Below are 14,569 nucleotides of genomic sequence, written 5' to 3' on the forward strand. Positions count from 1 at the left end.
ATTTGAGTGTATTTTTCAAAAATACACTTGAGGGATGAGGTTGCCCCTACTGAGACTGTTTAACACATAAAAGTCAGCAAACGTGGGCACTTGTCTTTTTGAAAAAGAAAACTGAAATAATAATTCTACGTTCCATGTGTAGAAATACATTGAGGTTTGGGGCACCTGGGTGGCTCAGTCGGTTAAGCACCTGACTTCGGCTCAGGTCTGATCTCACCGTTTGTGGGTTTAAGCCCCGCATCGGGCTCTGTGCTGATAGCTCAGAGCCTGGCATCCATTTCGGATTCTGTGTCTCCCCCTCTCTCTGACCCTCCCCCACTTGCACTCTGTGTCTCGCTCTCTCAAAAATAAATAAACATTAAAAAAAAAAAAAGAAATACATTGAGGCGCATTACTCATCTCATCACAAAGCGTATCCAAAGATGTTACTAATCTCAAATGTCTTGTTGTTCTAGAATCAACTAAGTAATACTGTCCTATGGCATTCTGTCTACATGTGGCTTTAACTCCTTTGCTCTCCTTCAATAGCTTGTTTGATAACTGACTTGTGAATGTTGTAAAGAGCTTCACACAGGTCACTGTTAATGACAGTGAGCACAGACCCTTACTTCAAACAACCTGCTTGATAATTCCTATGGAGCAGGGCTGGCTTCTGGTCAGATTTCATGAATTTTTTTTTTTATCCTGAATGGGAACACTGGCTGTATGTTCCTACTATCCCCTCTCTCCTTCCTCTATATCCAAAACTCAGAGGGCACATGACTACTCAGAGCAAAGACTACATTTTTCAGTCTCTTCTCTCTTGCAGCTACCTGTGGCCTTGGAACAAAGTTTGGGTCATTGGAATATATGTAGAAACAATGGATAGCCTTCAGAGGAAGGGGATATCTTTTGCTCCCTTTCCTCTGACCTAGCTGGAATTCAGATGTGATGGCTGAAATCTAAGCAATCATGTTGCAGCAAGGGGGAGAAGCCTGGTAATGAGGCAGCCAGAACAGTAAGAGACAAGGGGCCAGGGTCCTTCGTGACTACATTGCCATCGAGTCAGCTCTGGACTGCCCGTGTTCATGTGGGAGAAGTACCCGCCCGTCTTTCTTGAGTTTTGTGATTCTGGGTTTTCTGGCTCTTGCTGTAGTATGGACCACCAACTAACGCACCTGGTAACAGTTGACGGAAAGCTCACGCAAGGACCCAGAGAAGGCTCAGCCCTCCCACCCTGTCACGTCAGCCTACGTTTGTGCCGTTCATACTACTTCGTTCTGCAGCTTCCTAACAGAAACTGCGTATAAGCCACTTGCCTACATCGTCGGGACACGTCTATAAAAACGACATAATATAACCATGATGTCTCCTCTCTCGGGGATGTGTGAACGGAAACGCGTACCAACAACTTTGAAAGCAAATGAACGAGGGTGCCGCCACCAGGCAACCTCTACTCCACTCTCCTCTTGAGACAACTCAAGACCCAGGTGGGGCCTGTGTCTGATGAAATAGACCACAGGGGAACACCAGCATCCATGTTAAACGTTAATACAGACTCATTTTTTTTTTATTGGTCAATACATACATCCACAAAGACATTCCACTCTCCCCCCACCCTTACCAACGAATGTCTCTATACACACCCCTGGTGTGCAAGCACTCCACTATGAAGCGTACAGATAGGAGGGAATCTGCATAAATACGTGCTCTCCATAAGACTGAAACCTTGCAAAGGCAAATGGTAAATCAAGGGGTAGGTGTACATAAAGACTGTGGTGCCTTACCTGAATACCTCCAGAATGGTCCGTTCTGATAACTTGGGAGCCACCTGCCTAAATGCTTTCTTGAAATCTTCCAATGTTAAATATCCACGGTCTATTTTGAAATCAAAATATAAAACATTCACTTACTTCTATAAACCCTAGGAACTGTTATCTCCGCCATATTTGCGCAAAACTTCATTACTCGGGGAAAAGCAATAAATGTAAGGTAATCTGAGACCGTCTCACTGGAAGAATGTAAGAATCTGGTAACACTCCCCTTCTGTGCAGTCCCAGATGATCTCACAGGCCACTTCTAGCCCTATCATTTGCTGATTCTTTAAGTGCCAGGGAATGGACCGCAGACATACGGTGCAATAATGGCATATTAGGCTTCAAGTCTTTGTGAACTGCCAGAACAATTTATTCTTCGAAATCCATTTATTTTCTTGCTTGGTGTTAGAATTATAATATATGAATTTTTAGAGGGAAACCATCATCGCAGCGAAGACGCTGACCCTGGACTCCATGAGTCTTTCCATCCTGTGTGTGATCTGTGGGGTTCGAAGCCACTTCTCTTGGCCATAACCAGTGTGAGAAAACAATTCCTCCGATCATGTGTGGGTCAAGGTAAGAGTCAAAGGAAAAAGGCCAAATGATCTCCCATACCTCTGTAGGTGGCTCATGACCTATATCCCCATGTGGCCAGCCCTTTTGCTGTCCCCATTACAAAGTAGGCAAATTCCAAGTACAATCACATCACTGTAAATATTATTTTATCCATGGCAAATGTCAAGAATTTAAGACTGTGATAGAGAAAGAAATTCGCCCCAACATCTAGATGATGGCTAATGAATACAGTAAAATAATCTTCCAGGTCTATCGATCATTTTATTTAGTAAAATAATCTTCCAAGTATATTGATTATTTTATTTACTGAGAGTACATGGCAAGTTGTCTTAATAGCAATTTTTTTTATATCAAAATGATTTAAAGATACTTACAGCGCCTGTCAAAAGCTGTGAAGATGTGTCTTATCTCATTCCGATGGAGTTGAACTTCCTTCTTTTTTCTTACAATACTTAAAAACTCCTCAAGTGATAGGCCTAGAAGTTAGGAAAAACAATTTGCCAAAGATGACCATCTTCCTCTTTAAGAACAAACATAAATGAAAAGTGATACATATTATGAACAAACTTTATGTTAGTTTTAATGAACAGTGCATATTCCTAAAGATCTATAAGGATGAAAAGACATTTTGCTAAACAGACCCAACCCTACCAATCAGTAGCAACAACGATAGGCACGGTTGGAGTTCACTAAGATTTTCCAGGGAATAAAGGAATGGTGACCTCAAAAAAGCGTAACACTCTTCCCTCTACAAGATGTGAAAGACAGGCCCGAAACTACTTATTAAACAAGGCGTCCTAATTTTTCTTTCCTTATGGTTCTTTGATCCCTTTTTTCCTGGCCAGATGTCATTATGGCAGTTTTTTCTTTTTCCAACTGGGAGATCGGGGCGAAGAAGTCGCTTCTCAAAAGTCAATACCAATTGCACGCCAGAGATAAAGGTGGAGAGAATGTTCCATAAACAATAGAGCCGGGCACCATCCGCAGCCTTGGGTGCATCCCGCCACTAGTCTGCAGCCTCAGGCTCTGCTTCCTGTGATTCTCATAATAAAAGAGCCCAGCATGATCATACGAGGTTGGATACTGTGATTACAATGTCTATTAAAATGAATTCTAATGTGATCTTTGTAGTAGGTCTAAAGAGTAGAGCCAAGGATTTAAGCATTGTAGTGAACTGAGCCCTAAATATATAAAAAGAGCAGTTCATTTTAGTAACTCAGAATTTCCATTACAGAATATATCACTATTTTAAAAATAGCCCCAAATCGTACAATAACCACATGCTAATTTCTAAGAACTTGCACTTAATGGTGAGGTAATACTGGGCTGTGTACCTTTCCTAAAATAGTTTCAATTATTAAAAAACAACAACAACAACAACAACAACATAGAAAATAGTCTTCTTAAGGGAACCCTCGGGCAATGTTGGTAAGGATGTAAATTGGTGCAGACACTATGGAAAACAGTATGGCAGTTCCTCAAAGAATTAATAGAACTACCATATGATCTGGCAATTCCTCTTCTGGGTATTTACCCAAAGAAAACAAAAACACTAATTTGAAAAGATACCTGTATCCTCATGTGCGCTGCAGCATTATTTACACTAGCCAAGGTATGGAAGCAACCTAAGTTTCCACTGATGGATGAATGGATAAAGAAGATGTGGTGATACACACACACGATGGAATACTACTCAGTCATAAAATGAATGAGATCTTGCCATTCTCCACAACATGGATGGACCTGGAGGACATTATGCAGAGACAAGTAACATATGATTCCACTTATATATGGAATCTAAAGAAACAAAACAAGTTATGCTACGTGAAATAAGTCAGGCAGAGAAAGATGCCATCTGTTTTCACTCATATGTGGATCCTGAGAAACTTAACAGAAGACCATGGGGGAGGGGAAGGGGGAAAAAGTTACAGAGAGGGAAGGAGGCAAACCATAAGAGACTCTTAAATACGAAGAACAAACTGAGGGTTGATGGGGGGTGGGGGAGAGGGTTTTGAAAGTGGGTGACGGGCATTGAGGAGGGCACCTTGTTGGGATGAGCACTGGGTGTTGTATGGAAACTAATTTGACAATAAATTATATTTAACATAAAAAAACTTGAGAGATACAGAGAACAGATCAGTAATTATCAGAGGGGCTGAGAAAGGGAGTAGGCAAAATGGGTGAAAGGAATCAAAAAGTACAAACTTCCAGTTATGAAATAAATAAGTCATGGGAATGCAATACACAGCATGGTGATTATAGTCAATAATATTGTATTACATATTTTTTAATGTTTATTTTTGAGAGACAGAGACACAGCACAAGTGGTGGCTGGGGCGGGGGGGGGGGGGCAGAGAGAGAGGAAACACAGAAACCGAAGCAGGCTCCAGGCTCTGAGTCGTCAGCAAAGAGCCCCACACAGGGCTTGAACTCATGAACCATGAGGTCATGACCTGAACTGAAATAGGATGCTTAACTGACTGAGCCACCCAGGCGCCCCTCCCCTTGCATTACATATTTTAAAGTCACTAAGAGATCTTGAAAGTTCTCATCATAAGAAAAAACAATTTTGTAACTCTGTATGGTCACAGGTGAAAACTAGACTTATTGTGGAGATCATTTCACTACACATACACATACTGAATCATTATGCTAAATACCTTAAACTAATATAATGCTATATGTCAATTATACTTTACTAAAAAAAATAGTTGTATTTTTCACGCTTTTCTTATTTGTAGTTACAGGTGTAGAAACTTAAAAAGCCAACCTATCTTTATGTTTAAATGCTCTTCTTACAACTCTTTAGGACCCACTGTGTGCTGTGTGCCACACCGTGTTAAGCTCTGAAAATAGAGGGTAAAGAGAACACACACGATTACAGTTCCAAGGGAGTTACTGGTCTAGTTGGGGAGACAGTGATTATAGATTATACAGGCTCAACTGCAAAGGTATACATAATCATAATCGTGGCATGCGAATGAGAGGGAAAACAGGAAGTTATAAAAGGATCACAGGACTCCTCCTGCAGAGTAGACTCTGATGAAGGAGGGCTAAGTGTTAGGAATATTTAAGATAATATCTATGATGAGAAGGTGCCAACTGGAAACAGCATGTGCCAAGGCCATGCGGTGGGAAGTGGGAGAACAAAATGGCCCCTGTGGCTGGAATGTGGTATTAGAGGGCTGGGTCGGTCTCGGTAAGGCAGGCAGGGCCAGAGGGCACAGGCCCTCGTGGGCCACAGGAAATAGTTTGGGTTTTATTTGGGGTACGATAGGAAGTCAATGAAAGGTGTGGATTGGGAAGTGACATAATGTGATTTAAATTTTTTATGGACCTTCATGGCCATTTTCTCAAAAAAGGAGAAGGGAGGAAGCAAAATGAAAGGGGAGACCAGTTCAGGAGCCCACTGGCTGGAGAAGAGGTTGCCAGACCTTTAGCGGTGGGAACAGAGGAAATGGAAAGTTTCCCAACACAGCTCGGGAAAGATGAGGGGTGAGACGTAGTGGGTCAGAAGGAAGGAGACACCAAGAATAACCCCTAGGTTGAGGTTTGAGGAGCCATTTAGAGATGACGGGGAGAACTGCAGTGTGGACATGTCAACTATTTGATGCTTTGGCGAGGAACCACGGGCACAAGTCAAGAAGGCAGCTGCGTATACCCTAGGCAACAGGGCACACCTCCCAGCGCCTCCCAGACTGTCTGCCATGTGCTCAGTAAATGTGTGTTGTGCAGAATTAGCAGCCTCTCCCGTCACAGCTAAGGACACGCAGTGACGCGGCTCTGTTTTCATCTCGTCACTTGTGAGACCAGAGAACATATTTAGACTGCTTACTGAGGATAAAACTGAAGTCTAGTCATGCCATGTTCCCACAGGATCAAATCTGTTAACTTTCAAATCTGTTTTACTTTCATGAACACCAGAAGTTAATCAGTTAGACAGCATCTAGATTAGTTAAAATTCCTGAATCATATAGTCACTGATCACACCATGCCCTACGAAGCCCTTCACAATCTGCCTGGTCCACCTTTCCAGCCTCCCTCGCAAACTTCCTGAGGCTTCCCCAAGGCAACAGCTCCTTTCATACTTTCACAAGAGCTGGGCACACACATTACCTGCGATGAGCTTCTCCTTTTTATCCTTTTGTAGGTAATTAATGCATTACCTCTTCCTTGAAGTCTTCCCTGATTTCTCCCAGCTGAGTGCCTTTTCTGTGACCCGACAGCCCTCTGTTCATAACACAATTGTTGGGTAATTTTTTAATCTATTAGGTCCTATGGTAATTATCTGATCACACACACGCTGCCTGAGACGCACTAAGGGAAAGCACTGTATGGGGTTTAAAATTTTATCCCTAGTGTGTAGCGTGATACCTGACGCACAGTAGGCATGGATTACATGTTTGTTATATAAGTAAGTAAACGAATAGGGAAATGTTATTTCTAGTTTTCAGCAAAGAGCATTACAATGTGTGTTTTAAAAGATCTCCTCCCGGGGCGCCTGGGTGGCTCAGTCGGTTAAGCGTCCAACTTCGGCTCAGGTCGTGATCTCGCAGTCCGTGGGTTCGAGCCCCGCGTCGGGCTCTGGGCTGACAGCCCAGAGCCTGGAGCCTGTTTCAGATTCTGTGTCTCCCTCTTTATCTGACCCTCCCCTGTTCATGCTCTCTCTCTCTCTGTCTCAAAAATAAATAAATGTTAAAAAATAAATAAATAAAAGATCTAAGTCTGTAGTACTAATGCCAAAAAGTAGGTTACTTTCTATTCACCTAGCCAGCAAAATAAACCATCCTTTTAGAAACCCCAACTTATTAATACCTATGGTATAGTAAAAAACAAGTGAAACTCAGAGAGAAAGGAAATGCATGCATAATATTTGCTCTTTACTTACCATTGTGTATGATTTAGGGAAATGATAAGAAACAAACAGGACAATGCCATTGTTCTATGTGTGATTCTCACACACACGTACATGAGTAGTGATATCTTTTAAAGTACATATTCAGAAAACCCATTGGTATTTGAGGCCATAAAGCAGTGAGGGTCTGTATTTCATAATCTCGTGGGATAAAAAGCAGATGTTCTTTAGTTTTTCCTAGAAGGAAATGTGGGTGCCAACTGTATGTTTACTCCCACTTGGAAAAGGAAAACAATCTAATAACACAAATAACTCTATATACGTTATCAAGTTCTTTTACACTATTTTCCCCATAGGACAAGATACCTTTTTTTTTGTTTTTAAGTTGATTTCTTTTTTGAGAGACAGAGAGAGCGTGCAGGCCAGCGCAAGCAGGGGAGGGGCAGAGAGAGATGAAACCAGGGACCCGAAGTGGGCTCCACGCTGCCAGCACAGAGCCCGATGTGGAGCTCAGACTCACCAACCGCCAGATCATGACCTGGGCTACAGTCAGATCGTTATGTTTTAATAAGGGTCATCACGTAATATTAAACCATGCAAACACATCCCCACTGCTCCCTCCACTCCCATGCCCTTATCTTAATCTTCCATGGCAACACATACCCAAACGCAAGCCCCTTTTCTAACAAGGATAAACTTTCATTCAGCTTGGCTCTCACACTGTAGCAGCCCAATCACCTTCCGCAGTCAGCGCATAATGGTTTGCTACTCCTGCAGCTCCGAGATGCAAACACATTCGTGTAAGTTTTCTACATCTTGCTGCTCTTTAAATGGCCTAGAAATACACTTTCTACTGCTAGCTCCACCTGCTGCCACAACACTCAAACCTAAGATTACCGCTTCACAGAGACTTGCAATAATTCTATTGCCCTCAGATTTCATGCTCAATGACAAATGCATTACTGTGTTCGCCCCTGGAGTGAAAGCATATGTTCAGAAAATTCTAACTTCAAATACAACGTTGGGTCTCCTATGTGCATTGTTCCACTAATAACGGTTACCTAAATACGCTTTACTGCAGTTACACATTAGGATCATGACAACATCAGGAACCACAGAGACCTGTGTGTTTATCTGAGCTTCTTATTACCCTGTTTACAAAAGGTGTTCAGAAAACACCTGGGTAGTTGGACTCTATCGGTAGTTTGCAGGGTTTTTTTTTTTTTGTTTTTAGCTGTAGGGAAGGTGTAAACCAGAAAGCCTGATGTGCAGAGGCAATGAAGGCAGAACTATCTTGTCTGGAGCAAGGTGGCCCCTCCACCATTCCCTGTCCAGCAGTGTCTGTGGAAGTGTCCCCACAGGACCCAGGATTAAGGACCATGACTTAAAGACCACTGACACCAGTGACCTTTACAGATCCTTCTAGGCTCTGCAAGTCTATGCATTTTCCTTACCAATGGAAAACACGTCCTTCCATTTTATAAACTCCTCTTGGGGCGCCTGGGTGGCGCAGTCGGTTAAACGTCCGACTTCAGCCAGGTCACGATCTCGCGGTCTGTGAGTTCGAGCCCTGCGTCGGGCTCTGGGCTGATGGCTCAGAGCCTGGAGCCTGTTTCCGATTCTGTGTCTCCCTCTCTCTCTGCCCCTCCCCCGTTCATGCTCTGTCTCTCTCTGTCCCAAAAATAAATAAACGTTGAAAAAAAAAAATTTTAAACTCCTCTTAGCAAAACGGACTCTTCGTGTTCTATAACAAACACATATATTTTACTTTGCAAGCTATTTACTACTTGTGATACAGATATGTCATAGAGGAAGGCTAGGAATGTCTATCTTTTCTACCTTTTTAAGTAGTTTCCTAGGAGAATAATCATCTTTTATCATAGGGGTGGATATATTCTAAAACTATATAAATTTTTCCTTGAAAGTTTCATTATGTATATATTTTTGAGGTTCAAAAGACCACTGCCCCTATGCTTCAGGGCCCACAGAGAAATCCTCTTGAAAATGAAGGCATCTAGTTTCTGGCTATCACAGTGAGCTTAAATTAGAAACTGCAATAAACCTGGAGAGTGAAGGAGAAAACAATAAAAATGTCAAGTTATTTAGACGGTAGGTCTGCTCCTAGATTTAGTATAAAAAGGAGGGTTCATGTTCATTGTGCCATATATTAATTTTTCTGGGGCTTGAAAATGCCTAAAAATTAGCTTTTAAAAAGATAAAGTGGCTTTTTAAAAGGTGTAAGGCAAGCCTTCTCTACCTTGAGAAATAAAATTCAGATTGTGACTTCCAGAGGCCATGAAGGAAAAGAAGGGACACAATATGTTCCCATAAAAAGATTATAAGGACAGGGGCACCTGGGTGGCTCAGTTGGTTGAATGACTGACTTCGGCTCAGGTCTTGATTTCACAGTTTGTGGGTTCGAGCCCCGCATCAGGCTCTGTGCTGACACCTCGGAGCTTCGGATTCTGCGTCTCCCTCTCTCTCTGCCCCTCCCCCATACATGCTCTTTCTGTCTCTTTCTCAAAAGTAAATAAACATTAAAAAAAATTTTTTTTAAAGATTGTAAGGACAGAAGGAGAAAGTGGCATCAACAATGGTGAGCTATCCCCTGTTTTGTTTCTTAGGGGATAAAGAGAGAGAAGCAAACCATAAAACAGACTCTTACCTACAGAGAACAAGCTGAGGGATGCTGGAGGGGAGGTGGGCGGGGATGGGCTAACTGGGTGATGGGGATTAAGGAGGGCACACACGATGAGCACTGGGTATTGTAAGTCATATATCACTAAATCCTACCCCTGAAACTAATATTACACGTACGTTAACTAACTAGAATTTAAACAAAAATTTGAAAAGGAAAACAAAAAATAATGGTGTGCTGTCATATTAAGGTGGATAAGTAACTTCAGAGAACTGATATTTTCTTCTGGCTTCCTGAATAAGAGTAAGGGAATAAAGAGAAAAGAATCTACTTTAATGGAAGAAGTCAAGTTTTACCATATCATTGGGAGGAAAATGAAAAGGAAGAGTAAAAAACAGGTTATAATAGAGGAATCTGAACCAATAAAACCTTACTTCTGTCAAACAGGGACTGGAATCATTACTTTCTTTTATCATGTATTATCTCCTGCTTTTATCACGTATATCTCCTATATCTCCTGCTCATAAACCTGCACAGGTTCCTCGGTGTTATCACTGCAAAGTCCTGACACCTTATTCCGGAATTTAAAGCTTCATTATTCCATCTAGGCAGAGTGGGCCTCAATCCCCCTTCTTAACACTCAGTTTCCATCAGGGTAACTTACTCTGCTGACACAACAACTCATTTATAGGTAGGCACTATACTCCTTGCTGGTGTGGGAGGTAAAAATATTCCAAGGAGGGTAGAATCCATTTATGCTAGGACTCATTATTAACAGTATGACAGTTGATAGCTCTGGATATGCAAATCTGGGGGTGGGTAGGCAGGGAAGGGGGGGGAGGGTCTTACAACCAGAGATCTGGGAGAAGTCTCCGCCTCCGAGCTAGCGTGGGCCCTGGGGGGAAGAAGGTCTGCGAGAGAAAGTGCACAGAAGTGGAGTGCACAGAGCCCTTACAGAGGACACAGCGCCAGCCAGGCCTTTCCCACTTCTAGGTGTGGGGAGTGAGGGATAAAGCCCTTTTCTGTACTGTTAGCAAACGCCTCGGCAGTCCCATGACATCCATCGTTTTTACGAAGAGTGTGCTGGGTAAGGCATCCACGCTGAGTTCCGCATCCACACTGACCTAGCACAGACAGCACCAGGAGCCAGGAGCCAAGCGCAGAGCTGGCATCTGCATTCACTCATTTCACTATGTCCTCTTCTTTGCTTCTCCACCTTTGCAAATCCCACCCGTCCTTTTCCGTCCAGTTCTGGCCCTCACCTCGCATCTCCCTCCTCCAATCTCTTAGAGGTTTTCTTGTCCATAGTAATTATTTGACATCTGGCCATAAATGAAGTGACAATACCCTTTTATGTTTCCTATCTTAGGTCAGTGTCTGTGTCACCTACTTTTTTTCTACCCTACAGTGAAACGTGGTCAGCGTCCTCTAAATGAGTAATGAGATAAATTCATTTAGGGGTGAACATCTATGGGCAATACCACAAAATGGCCCTATGGTTAGGATTTCAAGATAAGGTAAGCGTGATGTGTATGCATTTCCTGATCACAGGAAAAAACTAAGAGGTCAGTAAATAATACTATACTATACCGTGGCTTTAGTTCGTTAGGCAGCAGCCCAAAACAAGAAAACATCCACAACCAAAAAAAGGTGTTTACAGTAGAATTTAAAACACTAGAAAATGGACATTTAAACTTAGGAAAATAATACAGTTCACAGTCAACTAGGGAGCTCCAAACAATTCAGATGAGACAGTAATAAATAAAAGTATACAAGCCAACTGGCCATTCAACTCATGCATAAATTATTTTCCAATTGAACTGACAATGGAGAGCACGACTGAGTCAAATAGTCCACAATCACTGTTATGTTGAATCAGTCTCTTTGATTTTTCCATTAAGTTGAAGGTTAAAAGGAAGTTCCTGGAAGGTTTTTTCTTCTTTGAGTATGAAAGTGAAATATGTTCGTTGTTTTAAGAGGGAAGTAAGAAAACAAAAAGAAAAAAAAAAGCTCGAACTAATCACCTTGTGAAAAGAAAATTCTGATGTACTTTGTTTTTTTCCATGGGCATATTTTATATGGATCCGGGATAAACACATACAGACAGCTGTGTAAGGATTCAGTGGGGGCAATGTTCATGTAGTTCTTCTTCACAGCATTTGGCATACTAAGCAAAAGCCCTATAAATCTTATTTTTTGTTATTCATATAAAATGCTCAACAATTTGTCATACAATGAAGTCAAATCATCTGATATCACACGTGGTCTTTCTTTGCCCTTCGTGCTGAGCCATTCAGATGTGTTTGACATTAAACCACTGGCCTACAAGGAAGAAAGTTCAAGGAACAGCCTTACAAAATTCACCAGTGTATTTACCGGACAGTTTGTGGAACATCAATGTCCATTTATCAGTCTCTCTTTCATGTGACATTGTGAAAGAAATATACTGTACCAGGGAAAACTCTCTCTCTAGATAAGAAGTTTCTATTGTATGGACGATGATCACTGGATTGTCATTCCCTATTTGTTCTGGACATTAGGTAGCTCAGAACCAAATCTGTTATCAACCTCCAACAATGGCACAGAACCTTCTGTATACTGATCCACTCCTGACTTCAACTTGTTGATTAAGTTCCTGGGGGATGAACACTGTCCTCAACTCTGTCTAATGACTAATATGACCCATGGCACCATTAAAATCAAGGGTTTAGCCAATGTTTGAGAGGGTAAGTTTGGAGATCAGACTGCTGTGGTCTGTTACTTACTTAGATAGCTACACTATGCATACTTAACCTCTCTGAGCACTGGTATTTTTTTTAACTTATAAAATGAGGTTAATCTTGGTATCATAGAGTTGTATTAAATTTAACAATTCGTGCCTAGCACTCAATCACAAGTCTGCACATGGTAAGCATTCAGAAAATCATAGCTGTAATTATTATCTATAATAAATACTACAACACATGTAGAAGTATTTTGCAAATAAAGAACCATCAAATGCCAGGATCGAGGTATTTTATTATTCCTCTCTAGAGCCTAATCTCATTAAAAAAAATTTTTTTGATGTTTATTTACTTTTGAGAGAGACAGACAGACAGACAGACAGAGACAGAGCTCCAGCAGGGGAGGGGCACAGAGAGAGGGAGACACAGAATTCGAAGCAGGCTCCAGGCTCGGAGCTGTCAGTACAGAGCCCAACGTGGGGCTTGAACTCACGGACTGTGAGATCATGACCTGAGCCGAATTGGGACCCTCAACCAACCGAGCTACCCAAGCACCCCTCCTTAATTTCCTCTTTTTTAAGAAAAGGTAACAAATAACAGTTTTTTAGGTCTCTTCTAGTTGCAACCTTCTTTTGTGCTCTATACTTAGAGAAGGTATGAAATGTATCCCAGAGAGTGAGCACTGCAACAAAATACAACCCTTTAAAATAGGTAGCTTTAGTATACATTAGAACCACCCCAACAGTGATCTGTTGCTTCTTAAACAATTGACTTTTTTTTTTGTCTCCCACTAACATAATTCCTTATTCCTGCCGCCTAAACAGTTTTTGCTGACGGATTCTTGCTTGTTAGGTTACAGGCATTAAAATACCTTCTTGCTACTTATCCTGGCTGCCTTCAGACTCTCCGAGTGTGACTTTTCTGGAGACGATCTCCTCTAACTTCTAAAGGTTTTGACTTAACTTTTCATTCTTCTTAATTTTAACAAGGAAAATCTACAGAAACGACCCACCTGTTAGACCAGAAGCTCCTGGAAAATAGGGCCTGGGCACCCAGGTTTAGGTACTATGTGAAGTGTGTGCATAGTCAAGACTGGTGAGTCAGGGTCAATCTAGAATGTTCATATGGACCTCACCCAGGAAGCTGGGTCTTCCTCACCCAGGAACTGGGGCCTGAACAGAGAATCCTTTAGGGTGGCATGCTAGAGATGTGGCATGACCTTGTCTGGATGTAAAAAAGAGCCGTAGCTAGCTGGAGAATTCCCAGGTCAAGGCTACCAAGAAGGACTATGGAAAAACTGATTACCTGAATAAATAGCTCCCAGAAAGCCAAGGCCACATTTCAGTTCTTTTTCAAGATCAAAACATGAAAGAGAGAGATAATATAGCTGACAGAACATTTCATCTGTGCATAAACCCTCTTCCTGCAAGAAAAATAACATGTAAAAGGTGACTCGTGTATGGAAAGGGAGAAAAAATGGAGCTGATGGCCTGAAATTTGTTCAGTTGTGAAGAGTTCTAACAGAAAAAAAAGTTATGTTAGCAATCAGAGTTCAGCAGTGATTTCTTGCTAGGATGACTTTATTCTTTCTTTTGAGTATTTGTGGTCTTGAGTCTTCCTTTCAAATAAACATGAATTAAAGCTAGTTGGAAAGGTAGCACCCTGACTTTAAGTCTATTTCCTTTAAACGAGAAGGATATGATGCTCTGAGAAGGTTCATTTGCCATTGATACCAAGACCAGGAGAGGAACTGGGGGAGAAAAAGAGAAAAAAAAAAGAAGATGAAGGGAAAAGACTGGAAATCTGTAGACTGAGGAGGGTCCCTTCACACTAATTTTGGAGCCAGGTGCTAAACATCTGCACTTTGATCTCCTTCCCCCCCCACCCCAGACCTTCCCCTGAATTTCTCAGATGGCTACATTACTTTGTGACCTTTTGAAATTTATCTTTTTAAAAAAATTTTTTTAACATTTATTCATTT

General features: G+C 41.7%; 1 protein-coding gene across 2 annotated transcripts in view; it reads right to left on the reverse strand.

Annotated features, from left to right (window-relative positions):
• Positions 1-14,569, reverse strand: part of EFCAB11 (EF-hand calcium binding domain 11) — a 158,099-nt gene that overhangs the window by 132,223 nt on the left and 11,307 nt on the right. For both annotated transcript variants that reach the window (XM_043556820.1, XM_043556821.1), the window contains exons 4-5: positions 2,747-2,848; positions 1,767-1,857 (exon numbers count right to left, since the gene is read on the reverse strand). In XM_043556820.1, the coding sequence (XP_043412755.1) occupies positions 1,767-1,857; positions 2,747-2,848 (193 nt within the window). The remainder of the gene's footprint in view (positions 1-1,766; positions 1,858-2,746; positions 2,849-14,569) is intronic.

The sequence above is a fragment of the Prionailurus bengalensis genome, chromosome B3, assembly GCF_016509475.1.
Source record: "Prionailurus bengalensis isolate Pbe53 chromosome B3, Fcat_Pben_1.1_paternal_pri, whole genome shotgun sequence".
In the NCBI taxonomy this organism is placed as follows: Eukaryota; Metazoa; Chordata; class Mammalia; order Carnivora; family Felidae; genus Prionailurus; species Prionailurus bengalensis.